The 24998-nt window shown below is 41.5% G+C and overlaps 2 protein-coding genes across 2 annotated transcripts in view; one reads left to right on the top strand and one right to left on the bottom strand.

Annotated features, from left to right (window-relative positions):
- aff1 (AF4/FMR2 family, member 1) overlaps positions 1-3475 on the top strand; it is a 28137-nt gene extending 24662 nt beyond the window's left edge. The window contains exon 19 of the mRNA XM_040156771.1: positions 48-3475. Within this exon, the coding sequence (XP_040012705.1) occupies positions 48-172 (125 nt within the window). The 3' untranslated portion in view covers positions 173-3475. The remainder of the gene's footprint in view (positions 1-47) is intronic.
- A 325-nt stretch (positions 3476-3800) lies between these two features.
- Positions 3801-15352, bottom strand: LOC120806080 (macrophage mannose receptor 1; the record flags this gene model as incomplete). The annotated part of the gene is given in 29 exon segments (XM_040156770.1): positions 3801-3876; positions 3973-4118; positions 5243-5302; positions 5486-5668; positions 5800-6048; positions 6231-6414; positions 7349-7584; positions 7722-7821; positions 7963-8117; positions 8219-8356; positions 9034-9153; positions 9271-9371; positions 9867-9937; positions 10038-10207; positions 10919-11143; positions 11237-11446; positions 11481-11962; positions 12338-12453; positions 12588-12701; positions 12879-13033; positions 13241-13414; positions 13557-13600; positions 13694-13827; positions 13926-13992; positions 14131-14185; positions 14336-14480; positions 14608-14765; positions 14960-15094; positions 15181-15352. Coding segments are annotated over 29 exon segments (4344 nt in total), but the record flags the coding sequence as incomplete, so codon positions are not given.
- Between the last annotated feature and the right edge of the window lie 9646 nt (positions 15353-24998).

The following is a 24998-nucleotide window of genomic DNA, read 5'->3' as shown; positions in this document are numbered from 1 at the left end:
AGAGTTACATTTTTCCAGTTAACTAACGTTTTTAATGTGTGTTTTAGGTATGCTGACAGAGCTGGACACAGTTTTGGGCCCATTGAGCCTAACTTCAACTATGAGCTCTATGGTCCATTATACAAGACAGGGTGTCTACTGGCTGAGGCTGGACAGCCAAAAGGTAAAGTGACCGACAACCTGCTGTCACTGCTGGATAGCCGCAACCCCTTTGTGCTGCTTCTCCAAACTTTACTTCACTTCAGCGTGTTTAACCGTGATACCGACCTGAACTGCCCCTCAGGCTTGTTTTTTTTTCTTTTTTCTTCTTTATGTAACATGGACATCTCTTCAAAAAGTCAGACACGGATGTCATCTCATGTTTGTTTTTAAGGCTAGATTTGGAATTTCCCAGAAAGGATACCACACTAATCACTGCACTTGTTATTTATTCTTTTCTCTCGTGTTCACTTTTCTCTCTCTCTCTGGCACTCTAACAAAAAAAAAACATGGGCTTCATCTGCTGTAATTTACACGTTTCATGTCTTCGAAGATTTAAGGTGCCTCCTTGTTCCTGTATCAGCTGATGTCATGGAATTATTTGCAAATCAGGGCTTTATTCAAGAGTGACCTTAACTAAATTTGGATGGAAGTACATCAAATATAACCAAAAGTGCCATTTGGTGGTGGTGGGGGGTGCAAGCAATGACACAGATCACTTATTTATTATTCTTATTATCACACCTTGATTAACATACATTTGACTTCTGATTGGGCAGTTATCACAGGACCTGTATGAAATGACCTGAAAAACTAAAGGCACTTAAATCATTGTTCAGAAGTATCATAATATCATAAATAGAATAATGACGTCACAACTTTGGTAACAAATTTTATTTCATTTCTCTTATAAAAAGAGATTTAAGTTTCCCTGTTTCAGTCTGAAAGATTGGTTTCTATCACTAAGTGACACATTTTATGAATTCTATATTTTGGATGGATTCTACATATTTTTTTAAAAGCCACCATTTCTTTCTCCCACAACAGGATAACCCATGAGCTTATTCCTTGATGGCATCTATGCTTTCAGGTTTTCAAATTAGTGTTGTCAGGTTGAAACACATTTCTCGTGCATTAATAAGGATAAACAGAAATGTGCCATACTGTTAATGAGACAAAATACATATTGGATGTAGGATGAATAATGTATCGATTATTGAGACTAAGATACATCTGGACACATTCAAATCAAATCCCACATATGAAAAATTAGATGATAAAGCAAAGCAGGGAAGGCTCTTTTAATTAAGGGCATTTAATTAACTATTGTCTTTTAGGTCTTAACTTTCTGCTCCTGTATGAAGTTTAGTTTGCTTCTTGACTCTCGTTTGTGTCGGAGTGACTGACGGTAGAACATTTCTGAGACGTGACAGACCGGTGACTCATGTTTCTTATTTGAAATGGTTTTGATAGTATGGTTGATGGCTGAAGCTCCGGGTCGCGGCCTTTTTCTGGCCGTAGTAGTGTTGCTGGTAACGTCTAAGAGTGTGACCAGTTTTTTTTTCTGTCCAAAGCTGCCTTGATTATTTTTCTCATCATCCTGCTACAGAATTTGCACTTGTGCCCTCCTTCCAATGAAAATTATACGAGCATCAAAGAAAAGTAACCATCTTAAAGGATAGGTTCACTTTTTTTTTTTCTTTTCCAAGTTTGTCTTAAAACGATTCTCACATCATTCCTCCTGTCCATACCGGCTGTGAAGAGATCCCTTTGTAAAGCATTGTAAGTGATGATTGACAAAGTCCACAGTCATCCCTCTGTGTAAAAAGTGCATCCCAAAGATCAACCAAAGCTATTAGGAGACTTTAGCATTCTGAGTTCAACAAACCAAGGAGGGTATTTTCTAAAGTTAGAGCAATATTGGTAATAAAATCCCGCTTTGTGTTTCTAAGTCTTGCTGAGACACGACAGGGGGACAGACCACTAAAGGGAAGTTTTGTGCTAAAAGGACTGCAAATTTTGAAAATACGCACTTGATTTGCCTAACTTATACTGCTGAACCTCTACGTTAGTGTCAGCTGAACTTGAACATTTTTTGTTTTTGTTTTTGTATTTTACATAGAAAGAAGACTGGATATTTCACAGTAAAACTGCTTTAGGAAGGGTTCTCCTTGCAGTTGGTATGAGCAGAAGGAATGATTACAGCGACCAATAACCCTTTCAATGTACATACAGGCATTTCGGTATTCTTTTAAGATAGAATTTGAAAAAAACCGAACCTGTCCTTAACCACAGATGTGTCTTGCAAGAACAAAAAAGAGGGAATAATTTTACATCCCTGACTTTCCGTACGTATAGTGATGGATTTATTGGTTTGCATTGGCCGCCTGTGTCAGTTGGAGTTACCTTGTGACTATAGTGGGACTAACACAATCATTTAACTGATAAGAAACTACAGTAGCGTTCCCTTTTAATTGTTTTTGCACCAGTAAGCTGCTTTCCTACATGTTTCCCACACTTTAGAGATGCAAATGTTTCCTACATCAGTGAGGGTAGAATAAATGGCCAACTATAGCTTACTTTAAAAGAAAAAAAAAAAAAGAAAAAAAAAGCACTTTTGTGAGTATTTGTAGTTAATTTCAGTGCGCTATTGTTCAGAAAGAACATCACGTTCGCGGGGCTGGCAGGACTGTGCTAGTCTTTACTCTTGTTTATTGTAACTTTGATTCTAAGCAATAAAACATCAGTTTTGTTGGCTCAAAATTTGAGTGAGTTGTTGACATAGTTACCCTGTGATAACTATGTCAACAACTCACACATAGTTATCACAGGGTCTTATTGATACAATGGGGGTTATAAAAATAATCAGCATGAAATAGTGATTCAAGAAAAGAAACATTGGTTTAGATTAGCGCATTATAATAGAGCATTCCTTGAAATGAGTGCGACTGGGTTTTGAAATTTTTTGGCTTGTCAATTCAGTTGGTGTGCGTGTGCAATTACACGCTGAAAGGGCTGAACAAGGACCACAAAGTGTTCCTAAATTTATTTTCTCATATTAATGATACAGTGGTATTTTTTAAGTAAGAAGCAAGTATACTGGTGCCATGGAATTAGGGATTATTTTTACATACAGATCATTAGCAGGCTGCTATAGTATTGATCTTTAACACGGATGTCTACACTGGACACAAAGTGAAAATGCAAAAATTTTGGCATTTGACATTCATAAATAGTTCAATTTAATCTTTTTTTTTTTTTTTTTTTTGGATGTTCTTGGGTCTTGTCTTTCCAACCTGTGGCTTTATTTTCATTATCCTTGGGTGTTGGTGCTTCGTTTAAGAATTACTCTGAAGCAAGTTTACACTTCCTGTCCAAATTATTATTTACCAGAAAAATGTTCAGAAAGGTTTTTGAAGGATGCGTTTTTCCTTTTGTGAAATATGTAAAGAATTTGTGTTGCAGTGTACACAGATGAATAAACACTGGAAATTAATTAATTGTTGTTTATTCTTTTATTTTTTTTTTTTTTTTACACAATTTCATATTTGGTGGTAAAAGTTGTAAGATAACACATACAGAGAATTACATGTACAACATTTCTGAATTACTCTGCACATGTATCACAATTATTGCTGCAGACATCAAAATAATAACTGTTGCACTTCAAAAATGGAAGTGCAACACAGGGAAATTAAGTTTCACAGTTTAATACATCATTGCTATTGGTGTATTACAATATATACAATACTGTTTAATCTTATAAAACTCTGGAGACTTTTAATCTACATTACTGATTTGGGTTTTTTTTGTTTTTTTTAAAATTAAATTGTATAAAACTTGAATGAGGGTTTATGTGTCTGACTCTCCTGCGAAGTTGGGGTTGGTGAAAGCGGGCTGCAATAGAAGAATGACACAACTTAGCATTACCACTCCCATAAAATCTGAACCATCTTTCCTTCCCCAACCATAAGAGACTAATCAATAACTTACCACATCGATCGTACTGGTTGTTCTTGTGGGCAGGCTCAGGCCGCTCAGTTTATAACCCCGGACACTGAAGACATAGTACAGGAGTCCAGCGATCAAGCTGAAAATCACGATGGCTGCGATGACAGCACCAGCTATCACCCCTCCATCTGTACAAAGAGAGATACAGCAGATGTGTCGGCAGGGCTTTGAACAGATGTGCAACAATTTCTGAAGCTTTATAATTTTCAAACATGCCATTAGTTGTACATCTGGAACACTGGTAAAAATTAACAATATTATAAGAGTCTACAGCCATGTTTGTGGCTCCGTGAGGCTGCACTAAGGCACAGCATTGCTTTGAGCTAAATGATGACGATGACAATGCTAAGATGCGGATGTTTAGCAGGTATAAAGTTTACCATGTTCAACACCTTAGTGTGGCGTTTTAGCGTGCTAACATTTGCTAATTTAAACGTAAAGTAAAGCTGACGCCGATGAGACTTTCATTGGTTAGTTTTGCAAGCATTTGGTCATAGAGGGTCCGTCCCTGTACCCACACAAGTGCCCGTTAAGACTGCGTCCCGTCACGCCCACAAATACAAATACTGAACATGGCACAGTCGAGCTCAGGTCGAGAAATAAGTCGGATCAACTGTACAGTTTTACAGTTAGAATCAGATGACAGATTAAGAGAGGAGGTATACAAAGCGGTTAAATGAAGTCATCTAAAAGCATAGTGGTCTTATAATATTTGTATGTATTTCTCGAAGTCTTTGATAAAACATTCACGCCAAAGATAACATGTCATAAACTTAAACTTTAAACTAAATCTGTTTATTATTGTCATCATGCACATCAAATGCAGGTTGAGTGAACTGTGTTGGTTATGTTCAGAAACGCGAAAATTTGCCCTATTACTTTGGCGGTGCGTGAGCGCGCACTTAAGTGCTCAAGACCGCAGGTGGGGGGTTTTTGGACAGACCAGACAAATGTATTGGACAAATTGGAATTTTGGCCTGATGGTGGCGCTAGGCGGAAAGTCAGGGGATCAGCAAAGTCATAGGATTCATCCTCTGGGGATCATGGATGTCTGAGTAAAATTTCATGGCAATCCATCCAATAGTTGTTGAGACATGCTAGTCTGGACCAAAGTGGTGGACCATCCAACAGACCAACATTGCCATCCATGGAGCCACACCACTGGAATGGCTAAAAATAAAGTAATGCATGCAGGCCTAAAGGTAACGCACAAATTGTAAGGAAATTGTATTTGGTACTAAATCTCACTTACGGTTGACACCTGGACCTTCTGTGGGGAAAATAGGATTACCGCCTTCATCTGTTGTATAGTCTGAAAGAGTTTCACAAGGAGAAGCTGTTAGTCTGCTGCCAATCATATCCCGGTTCAAATCTTTACTGCCACATTTTCTTTATTAATTCCTCAGAGCTTTGAAAACCCAAATGAAAGCTGCAGAAATGAAGTCCCAGCTTCTTGTATTTCATCAGAATATACAAAAATCCTTTAAATCCTTACACTGGTGGTGGCGGCATGCAAAACCTCTCTTCTGCAGGCAGTTGTTGTCATTCCAGCGTCCATCATCATACATCTCCACACAGTCCTCCTCATCCACGTCCCCGGGGTGAAAGGCTGTATTGGGCTCACCGGGAGCCCAGTTTAGGAAGCCCAGAGATGTCTTATCTGTCCAGCCCCAGCCAACTGAAAAACCAAACCTAAAAGGTTCTAGCAAGTATGTGTAATCCTTAATCTACTTCAAAGCTGTTTTCAAGCCACTGTCCATGAAGTCCTATGAAAAAAACCTTGGTATCATTGTCCATTTCTACACTCACAGTTGCGGTCCCTGGTGAGTCCAATCCAGATGTGGTGACGTTTGGTGTAGTTGAGGTTCCTGATGAACTCCACCTCCGCTCTGCTGTGGATGGACACCAGCTCTGCCCTGACCGACTGGCAGTAGTGTCGCGAGTCCGGCCAGGAGAAGCCCTCTTTACTGTTGTACACATAGTAACAGTAGCGGCCATAGGGGATCCAGAGAGGCAGGCACTTCCCATCACCAGGGGCGGGAGTCGGCGGCGGTTTCACTGAGAGATGATATAAGTTACATCATCAACAACGCTTCAAGTGTTAGACTGAAGCTAAATGAATGCTTTTTTGGTGTGAAACATAATGGATCATGGGTCTAAAACAAAGACTAGAGAAAACCAGTCGCGAAGAAAAGGGAAGAAAAAGCAAAGGTCAATTCAGTTGTCAGTATGAGTTGTACCTGAGGAGATCTTGCAAATGTAGGGTTTAGCCTGATCACACTTGGTGTCGTTCCAGGTCCCATGGATGATACGTGAAGCGTGCATACTCACGCAACCCTCGTCCTTGATGTTGCTGGGCTCTCCTGGTCCCCACTGAGTGAAAAACACTGGCCAGCCATCAGTCCACGTGTAGGAGCCATCATCCTGCGGTACAAGACGATATGAGCCTGGGTCCGTTCAACAAAATAAAGGTATTTTCCCAATTTCCCCTACGAAGTCTATCCATACTGATTTGTTTTGGAGGAATTAACTGTGACATTCCTCTTCAAGATTTCTGCCTACACCCCAAAACAAAGGAAGTGAATGTAATTTAATTTGTGTTGCTTGCAGCACAGAAAAAATTCTTCTTCTGAAAGTACCACCACAAATACAGTAAAACCAAAATGCTCTGCATGACTCGGTACCACTATAAGTTGGGTGAACTCACATTATAATGCAAAACCTATACTCTCTTACTATTATATGACTATTTTATAACTATTTTCTGCTAAAGTTAAAACAGTTTTGATTATTTCATGTGAGAGATTTTCAGTGGTGGAAAAACCATTTGCGCAAGTACTGTACTTAAGTATTTCCATTTTATGCCACTTTACCTCTAGTCCTCTACATTTCAGAGGGAAATTTACTCCACTACATTTATTTGAAAGCTTGAGTTACAAGTTGCTTTTTAGATTATGTTTTTTTTTTACAAAAAAAAACCCACAGGTTCCCAGCATTTTTGACTTATGACTCTTTGCAGTTGCACCACAGGGTGATTTCCTCTGTGAAGTCCTCACATGGTTTGATTTAAATATGCCCATAAAAGTAAAAGGCCATTTTTCTTGGAAATCAGAACTTGGATATTTTTAGTATATTTTACTGATATTATGTATATACTTTTACTTGAGTAGGATTATCAGTGCATGACTTTTACTTGTAATGTTTTATTGATACTTTTACTGACAGTGGCTTGTTTGGTCTGACCTGAGATTGTTTCTTACATATAGATCAATAAGTTTGATTTGAAATTTAGCTTCAGGGGTCTTTTTAATTTGTAGGTAGCACAGGTTGACTATTGTGCATTTCCCCCTGACAGCACCTTGCGCCGGAGTCCGATCCAGGCGTCAGCTCTGCCCTGCAGCACCACTCCTGCGACGAAGGCCTGGTCGTAGCTCATGTCGATGCTGGCCAGGTTGCCTCCCTGCTGCTTGCAGGCCGTCTGAGCCGCGTCCCAGGTCGCCGGCTCCTCCACCAGCTTGTAGCAGTTCTGGTACCAGGATATGTAGCCAGCCGGGCAGGGGCTCTCGGTTGGCGGTGGAGGGTTGATGCTGCTTGCTGATGTGAAGCGAGATGGAGAAATATCTTCAAGTAAGGCCTCGATGGGGACTTAGCTGCTATTTGTTTGAAATGCTCTCTGTAATTTCATTTACTAATTGAGCAGGAAGAATGACCACTGGGGTCAGTTTACTGACATTTCTTCCTGTAGCAGACGAAGCTATGATCCTTATGACAGGCGTCATCGTTCCACTTGCCACTCACCAGCGGGTTGTGAGTCATTCCCACACAGTGTTCCTGTTGAGAATGACAAGAAATCTTAAAACCAACTGTAAACGTGTCGATTTCAAGCACAGGGTGTAGGTTTTAGTCCTTCACAAGCTGCTTTGTTCAACTCATCGCAGAAAAACTAAAAAACAATAAGTAAAGTCGCCTCACCGCTCCTCCTGCATTGTTGGGCTCCTTGTCATTCCAGTTGGTGTACAGCACTGGGCTGACCCCATCACTCCAGGCGTACTGATTCTCTACCAAGAGATCTGACAGACCGATCCATGTGGGGAGCTCCAGGTCCCTCAGGTAACTGGACACAAAGTCTAGAGGAGAGGAGAGGATCAAAGTACAGAGTGCAGTCTCTCTGAACTGGAGCCGCAGAACTGATGAATTCTTTTGGATGTTAGTTACCCGCTGAGCTTACCATTCTCGTATTGGTCATCAATAACCGCCAACTCTCCCCCTTGGTCTTTGCACCAACTCCGAGCGTAAGACCAGTTGGCTTTAATATCATTTTTCTTCCCTTTGAACATGAAGCACTTATCCTTGAAACGCATCCAACCTGCAGGGAAGGAGGGAAGAGGCTGCATTATAGGATGCTTAGAGGGAACACCTCTAATCCTTAGTGTAATAAACAGATACAGGTGCTTCACCACTTTGATGCAAAAAACTCCTGACAATTGATTTGTGGCATTGCCCACAATGTCGAACACAGCGAAAGTTATTAAAGGACAAATCTCCCACTGTTGAAAATTCATATTGTCTCCTGGTTCATATTGCCATAGTTCCCAACCCTAGATCCGCTTTATTGAAAGTAAATCTGAATACATATATATATATATATATATATATATATATATATATATATATATATATATATATATATATATATATATATATATATATATGTATATAATACACATAGTGAGTATCGACAGCAGCAGGACTGTGTATGTGGGATCAACTCAAAATAAAGTACAGTGCCTGTGTTTTAAGACACAATGAAGTTCTATGGCACAGAGGTATAAGCTATATCAGGCTTTGGCAACTCAGAAAGTAGGATTAATTCATTGTTGGTTTTTAGCCTTTTCATGGCATCTGTTGACAATAGGAAAATAGTGTATCACCAGACTTATTCTCTAAAATATGTTTTACTCAGCTATTTGCATATAACCTCCACATTTTAATAAATAAAGAATTTTGTATGCTTTATATTAATATTTAAAATGTGTATGTTACCTGCGGGGCAGTTGCCCTCCCAGGGCTGTGTGGGCGGGGGCGGGGTGTGGACATCCCCGGGGAACTTCTTGCAGACATAACCTGCTCCAGCCCGACCGCAGTTGGCATCGTTCCATCCACCTAAACAAACCAGCGTTCAGTGTAAACATCACCAGCGGGGCGTTCGTTCGGTAAACATGCACGGCAAATAAACGACTGTATATGGCCCTAATTTTCCAGTGAACTGAAATTCCATACCTTGATGTCTGTTCATCTGAACACACTGTTCCTCCCCATTGGCATCGTTGGGCTCACCTGGAGCCCAGTGAGTGTATGTCACAGGGGAAAGGTCCACCCACCTGTGCAGATAAAACGAGAGAAATCTTGGCATTGACCTTTTGTATGTACACCAAAAAAAGAAAATCCTCTCTGCAGCAGAACGTGCGCTGTGGTATTCACATAATTATAGATTTAAAAAAAACAAAAACAACTTTTCTTAGAAGAGGTGGCACATATTGAAGTTTGTACACGACTAAAACTGGCTCTGTGGACTTGAATGTGAGACATTTCATCCAAATGAGTTCTATCTAAACATAGATTTTCCAGCTGTGAATTGTCCTCAAACCCCAGAAAATTTGCCTTGAGTGCTGTCCTAATGTCCCAGCACTTCATTATTCACTGTCTATGGAGCAGCTGCAGGATTTGTTTCTGATGACATCCTGAACACAGTCTGGCACTCTGCTGCTGCTCAGATTAAGGAAAGACATGAAAGTATTGTGAATTCTAATTTTTTGGGAGGTTTTTCCTTCAGTTTTCACCTTAACTTAATTCCAATCACTTAGAAATATACATACATGAATTCTCCACTTGCAACACCAAACATCCTCATTCCGATCCAGGCTGCAACAACCTGCCCTGTCCCCACCTGGAAGAAAATACAAACATATATTACTTCAACATATTCAACATATTCTACTGTTAATTTCCTCTAAAGCAGTAAAAAAAAATAAAAATAAAAGGCATACCATGCTGTTAACATATGCCTGTTCGTCTTTGTTGAGGATGGAGACGAGTGAGGCCTTCTCAGCGTAGCAGCGTCTCTCAGCCGTGTAGAAGTCCACTACGTCAGTGTCATTGTAGTAGTAACAGATGTTGTTGTTCTTCCTCCAGCCGACGTTGGTTCCGCAGTCAGGGGCTGAGGGTTGAGACATGAGAAAAGCCACGCATGGTGACGATATGGTTGACTCAGAGGTTTACGCAAGTCTCTCAGTCAAGGGGGTGGTTGCATCAACATAGTAGCACTTTTTTCCATTTATCTTGCCAGACAGTGTTTAAACCAAACGAATATGTGATGTATCTTACGTAATATAGGTACCTGACAGGTGTGGGAGTAACTTCGATGTAGAGCTGCTGCAATTAGTTGATTAATCGATCAGTCAATGGACAGAAGAGGATCTGCTGCTTTTCCTTTCTTTTTTTTTTTGTATGTTGTTAAAGTAAATTAAGCCTTGACTTGGAGTATCAGTCAGTGAAGAGGAACAGTTGTAGCCTAAATCAAATGAGTCTGAGCTCTGTCTGCTCAGGACGTAGACATTTAAAAGTAACACCGAACAATTTTCTACTGAAGTAAAACAAACAAACAAAAACAAAAAAAAACAATAAAGTAACTGCACTTCTACTGGAGTAGAAAATTAGTGTCCACTACTATGGTGCTGTTTTTTTTTTTCCCAAAAGATATTCATTTACTAGCCGTGAAAAAACATATTGTAGCAGTGGTGAAAATTCACGCTTTCAAATGTCCAAGTTGCCCTCAGAAATCTGCCATCTCAGCTCTAAATTAAAGTTCCAAATAGCTTAGAACAACAAAAACATGACTTGCCCTCTCTGTGCATGTGGGACAGCTTACCTGGGACAGGGGGTGGGGGCACTGGCGGCAGGGTGGGGATCTTTCCTTTAGCGATCATGCATATCCAGTCCTGGTGGGCATCACAGTTGAGATCGTTCCACCAGGAGTGGGTCCCATTGGTGCCGCTCACCATCTCTACACACTCTTCACGGCCCTCGTGGTTGTTCGGTTCGCCTTGACCCCAGTTGGTGTGGGACAGAGGTGAGCCGTCGCTCCAAGAATAACCTAGCATATCGGAATAATCATCCGTTTTTTTTTGTTCATCCTTTATTTGGATCCCAATTAGCTTCCACTCTATGAAACACACATTATACCCACCTCCTTCTGTGGGGTTGTGCTTGAGGCCGATCCACTTGCTGCTGGCTTTGCTGTACAGAGACAGGAACTCTTCCTCCTCCTGATTGTGGATGCTGACCAGATTTGCTCCTCTGGCAACACAGTCCTCATGTGCTGCTCCCCAGCTTTTCTTCAAGGACCAGTCCACATTGTGGAAGAGCTGCAATAAATCAGCCAATAAATCAGTAGTGGAAAAACTGACCACTGACCTAAAGGACCGTGCAGAGGCTCGTGGTTTTAGATGTTTAATTTACTGCCTTATATACCCTGTAACAGTTCCTGAAGTGAGGCAGGGCCGTCCAGCCATCAGCGCAGCCCTGTGCAGGAGGAGGAGTTGGGGGCTTGGTGGGTGGGGTAACGTCGGGCCTGGGTTTCTCACAGATGAAGGCATGTTTCTCTGAGCACTGCTTGTCATCCCAGAAACCACCAATCTGACCCGTTGTCATAGCAATGCAAGCACCATCCCCGCTATCTAGAGACAAAAAGGGAGATCAGTGTTTTCCCAATGTGAAGATATTGTCCTGTCCTCTTAGGGTTAGCGTTGGGTGTGCACCTGGCTGGTCTCTGTCCCAGTAAGTGAAGGTGAGAGGTGAGCCGCTTTCCCAGATGTAGTCCACTCCTCCACCTGGCACTCCATGAGCACGCAGGCCGATCCACCACAGACCGGTCTTTCCTGACAACACCACTGTAAAATGCGCCTGCTCATATCTGCAGTGAAAAACAGAGAAGTTGTGTTTACTGGAAACCTGTCAAGAGGAGTACAAAAATCTAAAGAGGATTTATCAGTTGCGCGTAGGTGAATCAGCTCTACCCAACCAGACTGTTGCATTTTGATACCAGATTTTTTAGGATTGATGAAGCTTCTTTATGAGTCTCAAGACATAAGAGGCAAAAGTTAGTGCAGAAAACTGGAGGTGGTGTAGGAGAACTGAGAGACTGGAGGCCATAACCAGGAAAGCGCCTACAGTATGAACTCCAGAATCAGGATAGAGAATATGTAGTGTGGCCTTATTTGCACTGACAGATGTTTCTTGCAGATATACATCTCTGCTATTTGAGTAACTATGTTCTTGCTCAACTTACATGTCTCCAATGTGCAGCAGGAAGCCGTCCTGCTCTTTACAGAAGGCCTTAGCATCAGACCAGCTCCTGACGGTCTCCTCCATCCAGTAGCAGGAGTAGCCGTATGCATCCCAGCCCTGACACGTATCAGAGACATGAGCCCGCTATCCCTACACACAGCATGCAGCGTAGCTCTATCTAAATAAGCATTCAAACTTGCGTAAATCGGTCTGCGCTTAAAAGGAACACAGCGTTGTAAAATATGTGGTACCTGGGGGCATCCGTATACAGGGGGTTTCACAGAGGGCAATGGGTAATGTGCTTTGGGTGTTTTGCATATGTAGGTATTGAGCTCTGTACAGGACACGTCGTTCCATCGGCCAGTCTGAAACGAAGATGAAATTTACCTGTAAGTGACTTCAGTTCACTGCAAAGAATGAATAACGAGCTCAGCTTTATTTTATTTTATTTTTGCTCCATGGAGGGTGCATGTTCAAGCAAATGTATCCGAAGCACAAAATGTATTTTAATGGTGCGTAAGACTACTTCCGACGTGTCTCACCTGGTGTGCCATCTCAACACAGTTTTCATTGGACTGCTCGTGGTTGTTGGGCTCCCCTGGAGCCCAGTGGGTGAAGGTCACCATGTGTTCGTCCGACCAGGAGAACATGCCAGGCAGAAACAGGTCATTCAGACCAGTCCACACGTCACTGGTGGCTGTAAAGGACAACCCCCGAGAAAAAAAGACTTTTTCAATCATATACGCCATCAGAAATCTGTTAATCGAAATGAGACTCGTACCTTTAAAATTGATTAATTAAAATTAATTTTAAGTATTACCTAAACATTTACTTTTACCTCCTTTCTTTAGTCTGACTCTCTTAACATTCAACCAGCTTTCACCCTATGTTTCCAGATCCATACCCATATACTGGTAGCTTTCCAACCAGCTCTGCTCCGTCATCGAGAGGATGGACACGAGTTCAGCACCCAGCCTCCTGCAGGTGTGCCGGGCGTCATGCCACGTCTTTCTGTCTCCGAAAGGTTTGTAGCAATACTCTCCAAACTCATGCCAGTCAGGCCCTGAACACCTCAGCTCTGTAGGAGAGAGGAAAAGGAAAAGGAAACACTTGCACATAGAGAATAACACACAAAAAACTTCACGTTTTAATTTAAAAAAATGGTGTCGGCTTAGAGTTAAGAGATTCGTGTAAGGGATTAGAAATGTATATCAGCTCACCCCCATCTGCAAAAGTGTACGATACAGCATAGTTTCCATCGTATCTGTAGAAATGAAATTTGTTACTGAATTGGCCTTCCCTGAACTGTCACAATACACAAGAAAAAGGGATTAAGTTTGAAAACTCAGCCACTTACTGTCTCGAGGTGATGCCGTTCCTGGTGGAGCCGGCATAGAAGTCCTGTCCATCAGCTTTCAACAGAGTGCAGTCTCCTCCTATGTCATTTAGTATCACTCCAGCATGGATAGCTGCTGCACAGATGTTTGAGTCCTGTTACATAGAATCATATGTAAGATTTTTTTTTTTTTTTTTTTTAAAGTAGCTCTGTGCAGGGGTTATGGTACAGATTAGACAGTAAAGTCACCTACCCCTCGATATACCAAAGTGCCATACACTCTGTAATCAGCACTGGCACAGCCTGTTGGACAATGGACACTGAAAGAGGCATGAGAATCACAGCAATAGAAGGGAAATATCACAAAGCAACACTGAAACACAGACCGCATTGCAAAAGTAACATAATAAGCAGTAAATCACTGTAGGTGTAAAAATACTATTTCAGGTTTTACTCACGTCATTTGATCATTGGCAGGGTTGAAGTTGGGCATGTTAGCGCATGTAATCGCATCTGTTGAACCACAATCAGTCGTTGTTGAGCATTAGTGCTTATAAGTGAAAACACAGGACAGTATCACAGCAGATTTTGCCTGATGATAAAATGTAAATTTGGAATTTTGGAAAGTAGGCTTGTAACACAAATAACAAGTCCTTTTCTTACAGTCAGGGGTACATCCTAGGACGTCAAAGCGAAGGCCTGCCTGACCACTGAACTCCAGCGGGAGGATGCGGACGTACTGAGCTGACACAGGAGTGCCCAGCAGCTGGGTCTCGGGAGTGTTTCTGTCTGTTGAGCCTGGGAGAAACTGGAAATCAAGGAAATCCCGAGTGACAAGCTGTTTTCCTCTTTCACAGTTTGGCTTTGGACAAGGACGGCCTTGAGCCCTTAGCAATAATCAGGTTTGACGTTAACAGCACGCTCTGCTTACTCACTTGCCCATCAGCTGTGTACTCAGTCCAGGTACTTCCGTCCATACTGTGCTGGACCTTAACTTTTGTGAGCCAGTTGTCATTGTGAGGACAACCCTGGATTACTATCCCTGTTACTTTTCTAGGCTGGCCCAGGTTTACCTGGATCCAGCTTGAGGTTGCTGGAAGAGAGGACATTAGATATAGTATAAGGTTAATGTGAAGATACCAGTTCATCACATTTTTTGACAAACCTGAACTTCAGCATCAAATAAAGATGAAGGTATTCTGTCCCAAAAATAACACCTTTGTCTTCCCGTTTGATTATGGAATTAAAGTATAATTTCCTACGTGTGACCGCTGGGTCGGTACGTACGATTTCCTGAAGGCATCCAGCAGGAATTTCCATTCAAACGGGCTTTGTTGGGAGTGAAGAGACCAATGGAGGAGGAGGCGGAGAGCTGCGAGTCTGTGACGTTTCCATCCTCAACGCCCAGACCGTACAGACACACTGAGAGCAGCCAAATCACAAAACAACATTAGATGATATGACCGGTTCAGGAGATCTGTAGGTGAGGACCAAGAACGAGAGGCGACCTTTTTGTTCACAGCTGTAGACGATCTGGAGATATTTGGAAACTGTCGGACAGGGGTCCACCTCCGTATGGGCATACAAAAAGCAGAAGGGTCGGTTGTCACAGGCCTTTCTGAAGTAGGGAAGGATGCCTTCCACGGTGCAGCTTCCTGCAGGACAGTGATGAGCTTTTGGTTAAGCATACAAAAGAAGCATACAACATTCTAGTCCTCTTTGCTTTTGTGACTGTAGTCACTAATGTACAGCACCACCTCCCGATCCTTCCAGGTGTGGACAGATGTCATCACTCTTCCGTCCGTAGAAAGCAGACTGGATGTTAATCACACTTTCATGTGGACAGTGAAGGACAGCAGAGGAGTCCTGGCACACCAGCGCCGTCATGAAACCTGCAGCAGAAAGGATTCACGCATCAAGTATTTACTTGACTCTGAAATTAGTCAATGTTTTACGTCACCTGTGGATATACTATTGTAGTGCAAATATAACTGATCATAACATATATAATTGTTGTTTCAAAAAAGTCACAATGAGGGAAACCATGTCAAACAGTGAGATGTCACTACCATCATGAGGTGGAGGAGGCTCAGGTGTGTTTCCTGAAAGAAGAAACACGAGTACAGTGTTACCGGCATGTAGCAACACTCTGAATATTGCCTGAATTTTCGATCTGCAAGTGTCTTCAACAACCATTAAAGCAACATATCTCACCTCGCCGTTTGCAGATGTATCCTCTTTTGTTCTCACAGTTGTCGTCATTCCAGTAACCGCCGTTAATAAGTACAGACAGGCAGTCTTCACCGTAAAAGTTGTCTGGGTTGCCTGAGAAGAAACACGAGGCCAATGAAGGGAGTCAAGTTGTTTTGCGTGACAATAATCCTTATATGTACTGTTTTTGAATGCATTCTCCCAGATATCCCTGCAGAATATGCTCGGGTTTACATTAACCTGCATTCCAGTGAATGTATCTGAAAGGAGAACCGTCCGTCCACTCCCAGCCGCCCTCGGTGATGGAGTCATGACCGCCCATCCACAGAGAGATCCCTGTGGGACTAAACTGGATCACACCTAGGAGGAAACACCGACACACAAGTGAAAGGGAGTCAAGAACAACGACTGATAGCATGTGAGAACTTGATGGTCACAGAGTTATACTGTATGTTCCACTTTCTAGGCTTCTGTGTCTTAGAAAGCAACTGAACACCAGGCTGACGAGCAGCATTTCATTGCCCCCCGCTGGTTGAAAGTTTCAAGCCTGTTTCAGCTTTTGGGTGTGGTCAGACCACAGCGTCCAGGGGTGTACCCGTAGTTACTAGAGGTTAGCTAAGACAAGATTTTCAGGGGGTGAGAGTTAAGTCATTTAAAAGACACCAAAAGCAGAATGTTTGTTCATTGAGAGTACATTTAATTCCATGTACTCCACTAAAGTAGTAAGTGTACGATGAAGTATTAGGGCAAGTGTTTATGTGAAACTTCTGATATTATGAAGAAAAAGTCTGTATCTGTAATAACTAGGTGCCTGTGGATGAAACCCTTTACGGTCATCCGTATCCCTCATTTGACATGTTAAGGCTGACAGATTGTGCTCATTTGTCTACTAAACAAAGTATTAAAATCTCAAAATATTATGACTTCATTGATGAAATGTTACGACTATATTCTTGACAGATGTAGAAAAAAAAATTCTTAATAAAAAAAAAAAATAAACAAACTTTTTCACCCAAAATGACAATTTTATCCTTGATGTATTACAACTTATTTTTCTCTCATAAGTGGCCCCTTACACTCTGACATAATAGAGACAAAACTGGCCAGACACAACAGGTAGATAGATACATTAATGTGGAAGTAAGGACTTAAAAGTCATACCCTGAATGAAGGCCTGTTCAAAGGGATCAGTGACACTGACGAGGTCTCCTCCCTGGTTGACACAGTCAGCTCGAGCCTCTGCCCAGGTCCTCATTGACAGGTAGTTGAACAGGTAGCAGTAGTCTTTAAACGGGTCAGACATCCAAGAACCACATTTCTCATTCCATCCTGCAACAAACCCAACACACATTCCATATATGCAAACATCCAGATAAAAATATACCCAAATTATCTGTTTCAGACTACGCTTGAAGTGTAATGATCAGGGTAGTGTCAAGTTAACCTGGTCCGGATGTCGGGGGCTGGGGAGGAGGTCCTTGTCCCTTGGCTGTGGAGAGAGACAAAGACAAAGAATCACTACAAAGTTTTGTGTGAAAGCGACAACAGGCATATGAATAAAACATTAAGGGTAACAAAAGAGAGTGTGAGACCTTTTTTGCAGATATATTCCTTCGTGGCAGTGCAGAAATCGTCATTGAGTTTCCCAGGTTCATGATGATCCGCCCCTCTGAGGTGGACACAGTCCTCGTTATCCTGCCAGTTATCTGGCTGGTTGGCCCCCCACGGAAGGAAGTCCTGAGATTCACGGAACAAAACAGCTCAGTCCAAAATGTTACTTTATCGTGAGCAATTTCACAGTCATACTGAAGCACATTTGCATAAAGAAACATTGAGGAAAAGACTGGGATCTTCCCAAGAATCCCAAGATTTTTAAATATTTTTGATTATGGGGATTTTTAAGACACCTTTTGAGACTTTTGCACAGTGTAACAAAATGAATTAGGAATTAATTTCTTGGCGTTAAGTCAGCTGAAATTATTGCTGGCTTTATCACTTACTGCAGGAGTTCCATCGGTGTATACAAACTGGTTTTCAATATTGATATCATTCAAACCCACCCAGGCCCCCCCTGGCATGTGAGCTGCAAATAAAGGAATACAAGAGCAAAAATATCAAGTTAATTTTAATTTCAAAAAATATATCTACAATCATATAATTCCTCAGTGAATTATTTCATAATTGATGAACCAGAGTGCTCGCTCACCAGTCAGGAAACTCAGCTCTTCCTGGGAGTGGAAGCTTGTCAGGTGACCCTGCTCTCTGTTACAGTTAGCCTCAGCATCATGCCAGTTTTTCACCATCTCAGTCTCAAAATGATAGCAGGAGTCCCCATACAGCAAATACCCAGGGTCACAGTGGGAATCTGAGGCAAACAATTAAAAGGTCATTATTACATCTTTTACTAGAAAGTATGTAAAAACTGATTATTAGTCCAACTGACCAGGGGTTGCAGTCGGTTTCGGATTCTGTCCACCGGTCATCTCACAAATGTAGCCCAGGCTCTTGAAGCAGTTGGTTGTTTCCCACTTGCCGTCATAATTTCCTGGAAGAGAACTTGAACTCAGCTGATGTTGGCATCCTGCAACTCCAGCATCAACTAAAAAAATATGAAAGTGTCAGTTTAGGGCTCGAATGGCAGCGTGCATGTCCTACCTGTGAAGATCTGTCCACAGTCCCAGACTCCTGCAGTGTTTGTGGGCCAGCCGGGACCATAGTTAGAAAAAGTAACCGTGGTTTTATCCACCCATGTGAAAACTCCATCCTGGTCCTTATCTGGTAACATCACAAACCGGAAAATTAATAGGGGGGGCATTTTCACAAATCACATTCACTGTCAAGATAAAAAGGCACTTTTCCTATTGTTTCATGGTAAGTATTAAAACTTATAGTCTGTAAAGTACCTGATAAACCAATCCAGATGTCAGGAATTTCCACTTGGTGAAAGTCTGGCAGGTTCCCATTTATGAAGAACTGTTCTTCTTGACTGCACACAAGGAACAGGACAAATATGACATATACTAGTCTTGACTGTACTCACAAGCAACTCACTCCATGTGGCAGGGATTTTGATTGCAACCATGGAGATTGTGCCTTAAAGTGAGACTATTTATAAATTTCAGCACAACGACACATCGAATAATGCTTCATTTGCATCAGTTGCTTTAAGAAGTCCATCATTAGATGACTTCACTGAGTGTGAATAGTATGGGACCCCAAGCAGGAAACACCCAACATGTCAGTCTCATGCCAACTGTGTTTTACATTCACAATGGATTAATTGACTAGGAAGGCCGATGCTCGTGTTGACAAACCAACAGATGATTGTCACCCAAACCTGCAGTCCTGCTTAGGTACTGAGCCTTTTAGCATCTTTTAGCTCACTGTTTTGGATTTCCAGCCTACAGCAGGCAGCTGTTCAACATGAAAAAGCTCTCTTAAACCTACTGTACACTCCCTACCAAGGAACAAACAGACAAAGTTAGCGACTATTGGTGAACTTAGTGGAGCATTTAGCAGCTAAAGATCCAGACATTTCCCCCAGTAGTTGGTGGCGACCAAATTAGAGATGAAAGTAGAATATTGGATTTATGTTAATCCATCCATCCATTAGCGATACCGCTCATCATGTGAGGGGTTGCGGGGCGGGGCCAATCCCAGCTGACATTGGGCAGGAGGTGGGGTATACCCTGGACAGTCTATCACAGGCTGACATATGGAGACAAACAACCATTCACGCTAACATTCACACCTATGGGCAATTTATAGTCGCCAATCAACCTAACTTGCATGTCTTTGGACTGTAGGAGGAAACCCAAGCAGTCACTGGGGGAATGTGCAAACTCCACACAGAAAGGCCCCAGCTAAACTGCGGTTCAAACCCAGAGCCTTCTTGTTGTGAGATGACAACACTGCACCACCATGCCACCCGACTCATGCTCATCAGGAGGCTATAACCAAAACTCTTAATAAATGATAAAGTTGCATGTATATTAGATGTGTAAAAAGGCACATGTTTGTTAAAATGTTTGCTGTATCACCTTTATAAGGTGATAAATATGTCATTGTTGTGTTTTAAGGTTGTTGCACTGTGATTGACAAAAAAAATCAATTAATGAAGCTTTAACTTTTGTGATAAAACCATTAAATGTTCAAGGAATACCAACAATATCCATTTACAGTTTGCTAATAATGGCCACCAAAAGTTACTCCCACCAGACGAACTGAGGTTTTAGCCACAAAACCCCCAAAAATATTGAATTAAGCAAGGGTGCATTTTATTGGATACGAACTCAACCTTTAATTTGTAAGAAGCGATTTCTGCTTTAAAAAGTTACACAGTCTTACTTTAAACGCAAAATGCTTGCCATTTTGCTTTTTCCTACCTGTTTAGAATCAGCAAGTGGGCCCCCATATCAGAGCACTTGGTGAAGGCCTCATGCCAGCTGGTCAAGAGATTGATATTACTGACCATCCAGTAACAACTGCCAGCGAAGCTCAACCAGCCAGGAGGGCAGATGGCTGGTGGTGAGATAGGGAGGAATCGCAGGAAAAGGTTAGAGGGAAAAAAAGCAAAGAATCCCCACAACAATATTGTACTTTTATGATGAAAGTAAATATATAATAACTGGAACAAGAAATGTCTCATTTGTGTATTTCTAAAACAAACCAGCTTACTGTTCAGTGGTCGTTTACACATGTATGGACGCTCATATCTGCACACATGGGACGTCCATTTCCCAAATTGATCTGATTCATCTTTGGTTATTGCAGAACATGAGCCTGTCTGTGTGTCACTGTTGGAGAACACAAGTGTTTCAACCATGACTGCACTAATGAACATCTAAATTTAAATGACAGTTACATGGTCTTATAGCTTACGGTGTAGGTTCGCCATTGGCCCAGTTTGTGTACCCTACTTGGAGAGCATCAGACCAGGTAAACTGGCTGTTCCCCACTTCAACTTGACATGAAATCTTGTTGCATTTCTGAAGAAACAAAGATCATCTTCACAATGATGTACTCAATGTTCATATCCAATATTAAATGATAAAAAAGACAGTGAGATTCTACTCTGTTTTCCTCTCACCAGCGTGGAAAGCCCAATCCAGAGGGCAACATGTGATGGGTCCAGTGTTCCTGTGACGTACTGCTCTTCTCCTGCAGAGGTAATGGACACCAGGTCTCCTCCGTCTCGCAGACAGTCATGTCTGGCTGCTACCCAGCTCTTCCTTGTGTCTGCCTTTAGCTTGTAGCAGCTGGAGCCGTATTGTCTCCATCCGTTGGCTAAGTCACACTGTGGGGCAGGATTGGCTGAGGAGGAAGAGCCACAACATTTTTGTGTGTAAGGTGTGATTAGTCCCGTCAGTTAGCAGGTTCTGAGCCCATCAAGATATCCTTTGGCAGGGTCAGTAAAAATGTAATTCAGCATTTTAAAAATAGTTTCATAATTCAAGGATAAAACACTTCAGACCTTGAACTTAAAGCGAAGTGGTGCCAGACACATCACTGTTCAAAAACGACCAATTCGTCTTGATGGTGGCCAAAACATGATGTGACACATTGACTGGTTCCTCACAAGCAGGTCAACCACTGTGAAGTGTGACTGGTCTTGCATACTTCTGTTTTTGTTTTGTATATCATGATGATGCAGAAAACCTAACTACAGGAGTTTTTGACCACTAATAATGCTATGGAATAATATTTTGATGAGGTAGTTCCAATTATGTTTTGTAGCTTGTTCTGATTAAATGTTATACTTTAATAATACATTTGAACAATGCAGGTTGCACAATATTTAAACAAAAACTATCTTTGCAAATAATTTATGAGGACAGAGATGCATTCAACAAGATAATGTTTAGAAATATTATTTTGTGAATAAGCAGGGAAGCAGAAAAAATGGGGGGGGGGGGTTGCTGTTGCAAGGTTGGCCTGATTGTGCTGATACTGAGTGCCACAGTGATCGATTCCATACACTTCCGTTTTAAAAACAAAATCTGAATTTTGGTAGCTCTAGCATGAAAATATTTACAGCTTGATCTTTGCTGTTGTTAAAGGTGCCCTGTGGAATTTTTGCTAAAACAAACAAATTTTCTGTTTACCTTCAGTGTTATTTATCAAAACACATTGTGAGTATCCTTAAAGCTTTAACAGGTGTGTTGGATGAATTCCCTTCTTCATAAAACTTTTGCAAAGCTAATTTTTTCCAAAAAGTTGAGACTTGCATTGTTTACATCAGTGCATACTAGCTAGCAGTGTTAATCTCCGCTGTCCTCGTTGTTGCAATACTAGGTTTCCCTGGCAAATTAACGCCAACAACTGTCAACCGGCAATCACCAGAATGGTGCGAAACCAACGGCAGAAATTCCTTGTGCATGCAAGATACAAACAAAACAGGGGACAAAGCCTAAAGACATGATTCCATAGTGCTACTAGTGGTCAAAAGCTCCACAGGGTACCTTTAAGTTCTGCACCACAACCAAGCAGTATGGACCTCCACATTTAGTCCATGATCTAGGGGGGCCATCTCTGCTTTGCACAAAATTTTGTTGAGATTTGATCAACCTCACATGAAAAATAATTATAAGTATAACAAGTTCTTTATAAATTGAAAATTTCATAGAGACTATTGGTGCATAAATGAAAACCAGCATGATTCCACCTAATGTTAAATGTAATTTTTGTTGTCTGAGGAGCTGGGGAGATAAAAAATAAAATAAATGAGACTGCACTAGAACTTAAATAGATAGGGAAAAAAGGGTAAAAAAAAGAAAGAGAAAAAAGTAGACGACACACTTAATAGAGTTTTTAGCTCTACAGCTTCACAAAACAAATTTAAAAGTCTAAAACACTATGGACAATAGTGGATAGACTTACGGTTGATGTGCTTGCAGATGTATTTCCTCTTAACACTGCAGCTTTCGTCGTTCCACTGTCCAAAGCTGTATCCTACCACCTGAGCACAGTCCTCCCCAGGGTCATCGCCAAAGTTATCAGGCTGGCCTTGCATCCAGTATCTGAAACAGTAGAGCGGGGGGAGAAGAAACAGTAGTTAACACATCATTGAGTCTACAGTTATCATACTTATATTTAACCATGATTTTAATTAATTTAATGCAGTATTACATACGATAGATATGGTATAAAAGGACTCCCATCACTCCACTCCCAGACGCCTTCTGTGACTTGGTCATTCAGGCCGAACCAGTAGATCTCTGTGCTGATTTGTGTTCTCACCCAAAGCTTGAAAGAACACACAGAAATACATCAACCCAGTGTGTGAAATGATAACAGAACATTTATCTAATCTTGTTGCTGTGTGTGTGTGTGTGTGTGTGTGTGTGTGTGTGTGTGTGTGTGTGTGTGTGTGTGTGTGTGTGTGTGCTCGGGCATGCGTGCATGTCTCACCCTCTCATGAATGTCCTGGATGCTCATCAGGTTGCTGTTCTGCTCCAGACAAAATGCATTAGCCTCCATCCACGACCTTGTATCGGTTGAAAAGAAGTAACATTTGTTCTCATACTCCCTCCAGCCTTGTTGACACTGGCAATGGGCTGAAAATACAACCGAAACATGATATTGTCTGTTACAAAAAATCTAAGTACAAACGAGGACAGCAACACAGCCAAGTAAATATGTGAGACAGCACATGTGGATATATAGAGTAAAGTTTCTCCAAAAGAGGACAACATGGTGGCAGTTTTCTCAAACTTTCAGTTTTACTTTAAAACCACCAACGTGTCAAAAACTACCGCCGTCCTCACTGGGCAAGTTAGGATTTCGCTAAAGGACGTTTACAGGGGTGATTGGAAAAAGTTGCACTCATCGCTGCTGGTTCAAGATTTGGTTAGACTTTTGCGACGGTGATGTCAAATGGCAGCCATCACAGCTGAACACTGAGGCCAACTCAGAAGTGCCATACGCTGCGGTTCCTCTAAAGGCCACTAGGTGCTGACCTCAAGAGAACGGTTTTGAAGTGACTAGGAAAACTGTGAACCGTGTATATATATATATATATATATATATATATATATATATATTTTTAAAAAAACCAATACATTACATTTCTTTTAGACCAAATTATATTCGCAATAGCTAATTTTACTTTGTCTCATCTATCTATTGTGTGCGTCTCATGCGATGTTACTCGGTCACTCCAGCTTAACTCCACGCAGGCTACAGTTACAGCTACTACTCACATTTCAATTTTCTTGGGTTCTAACTTCCCCTCTGTTAAGCCAAGTCCAAAGCTCTGGCTGACCTGGTTCACAGATCTGGTTCTGTTAATATAATGATAACGTTTGCGGTTGGAAAACTCAGCCACTAGTTGGCAGCGAAATCAGGATTTCAACCTGTGTTTTTCACTGCACCATCGTACTTATTGATGGCGCATTAAGATGTGAGTTTAGTGGTCAATTAAATACACAGTGAATGCAGAGGTCTGTTAATCACAACATAGGGGCTTTTAAGAAAAAAAAAATGTCGTTTTCAGAATTGATGCACCGTTCGTACAGATCACAAAATATCTTTCAGCCAGGAAGAATAGCCAAATTAAAGGACTCCGATAACGTTTCATGGTTGATCAGTAAAAACGCTGCCCAGTTGATGTGTTATTCCACAAACTGGTGAATCATTTGAATGCACATCCATCATAAAAGTCCCATGACAGATCCACAGTCCAGGCATGTGAGTCGAATCGCAGCACCTCAGACAAATCTTTGGGTAATGTTTGACTTTAACAACTTTACAGACACTATAGAATCACATGTTTTGCACAAGTCCTTAACGGGTCAAAAGACCACCAGAAAACCTCCTCTGATGCAAATGGTGAAGCGTTAATCGATTGCTTACCACCTCACCATCGTCCCTCCACCTGAAACAATGCACTTCCATGTACTATGAGGCTTCAAAAACAAGGCACATTCAAATTCGGAACACCTGCCACCAGTAGCTTGAAGACTAAGCCACGGCAGACTTAGACTTGGATGTCTACTGATAGAAAATACTTTAGAATTTAAAATATTCTACATCTACAATCCTCTGCCAGTTAAATAACTTAAGTATACTGTGTACCCCCATTTGTTTCTTAAGACAATTGATAGTCTAAATGAGG

This window comes from Xiphias gladius, chromosome 20, assembly GCF_016859285.1.
Source record: "Xiphias gladius isolate SHS-SW01 ecotype Sanya breed wild chromosome 20, ASM1685928v1, whole genome shotgun sequence".
Classification (NCBI taxonomy): Eukaryota; Metazoa; Chordata; class Actinopteri; order Istiophoriformes; family Xiphiidae; genus Xiphias; species Xiphias gladius.
This window is presented reverse-complemented; position numbering and strand designations above follow the sequence as displayed.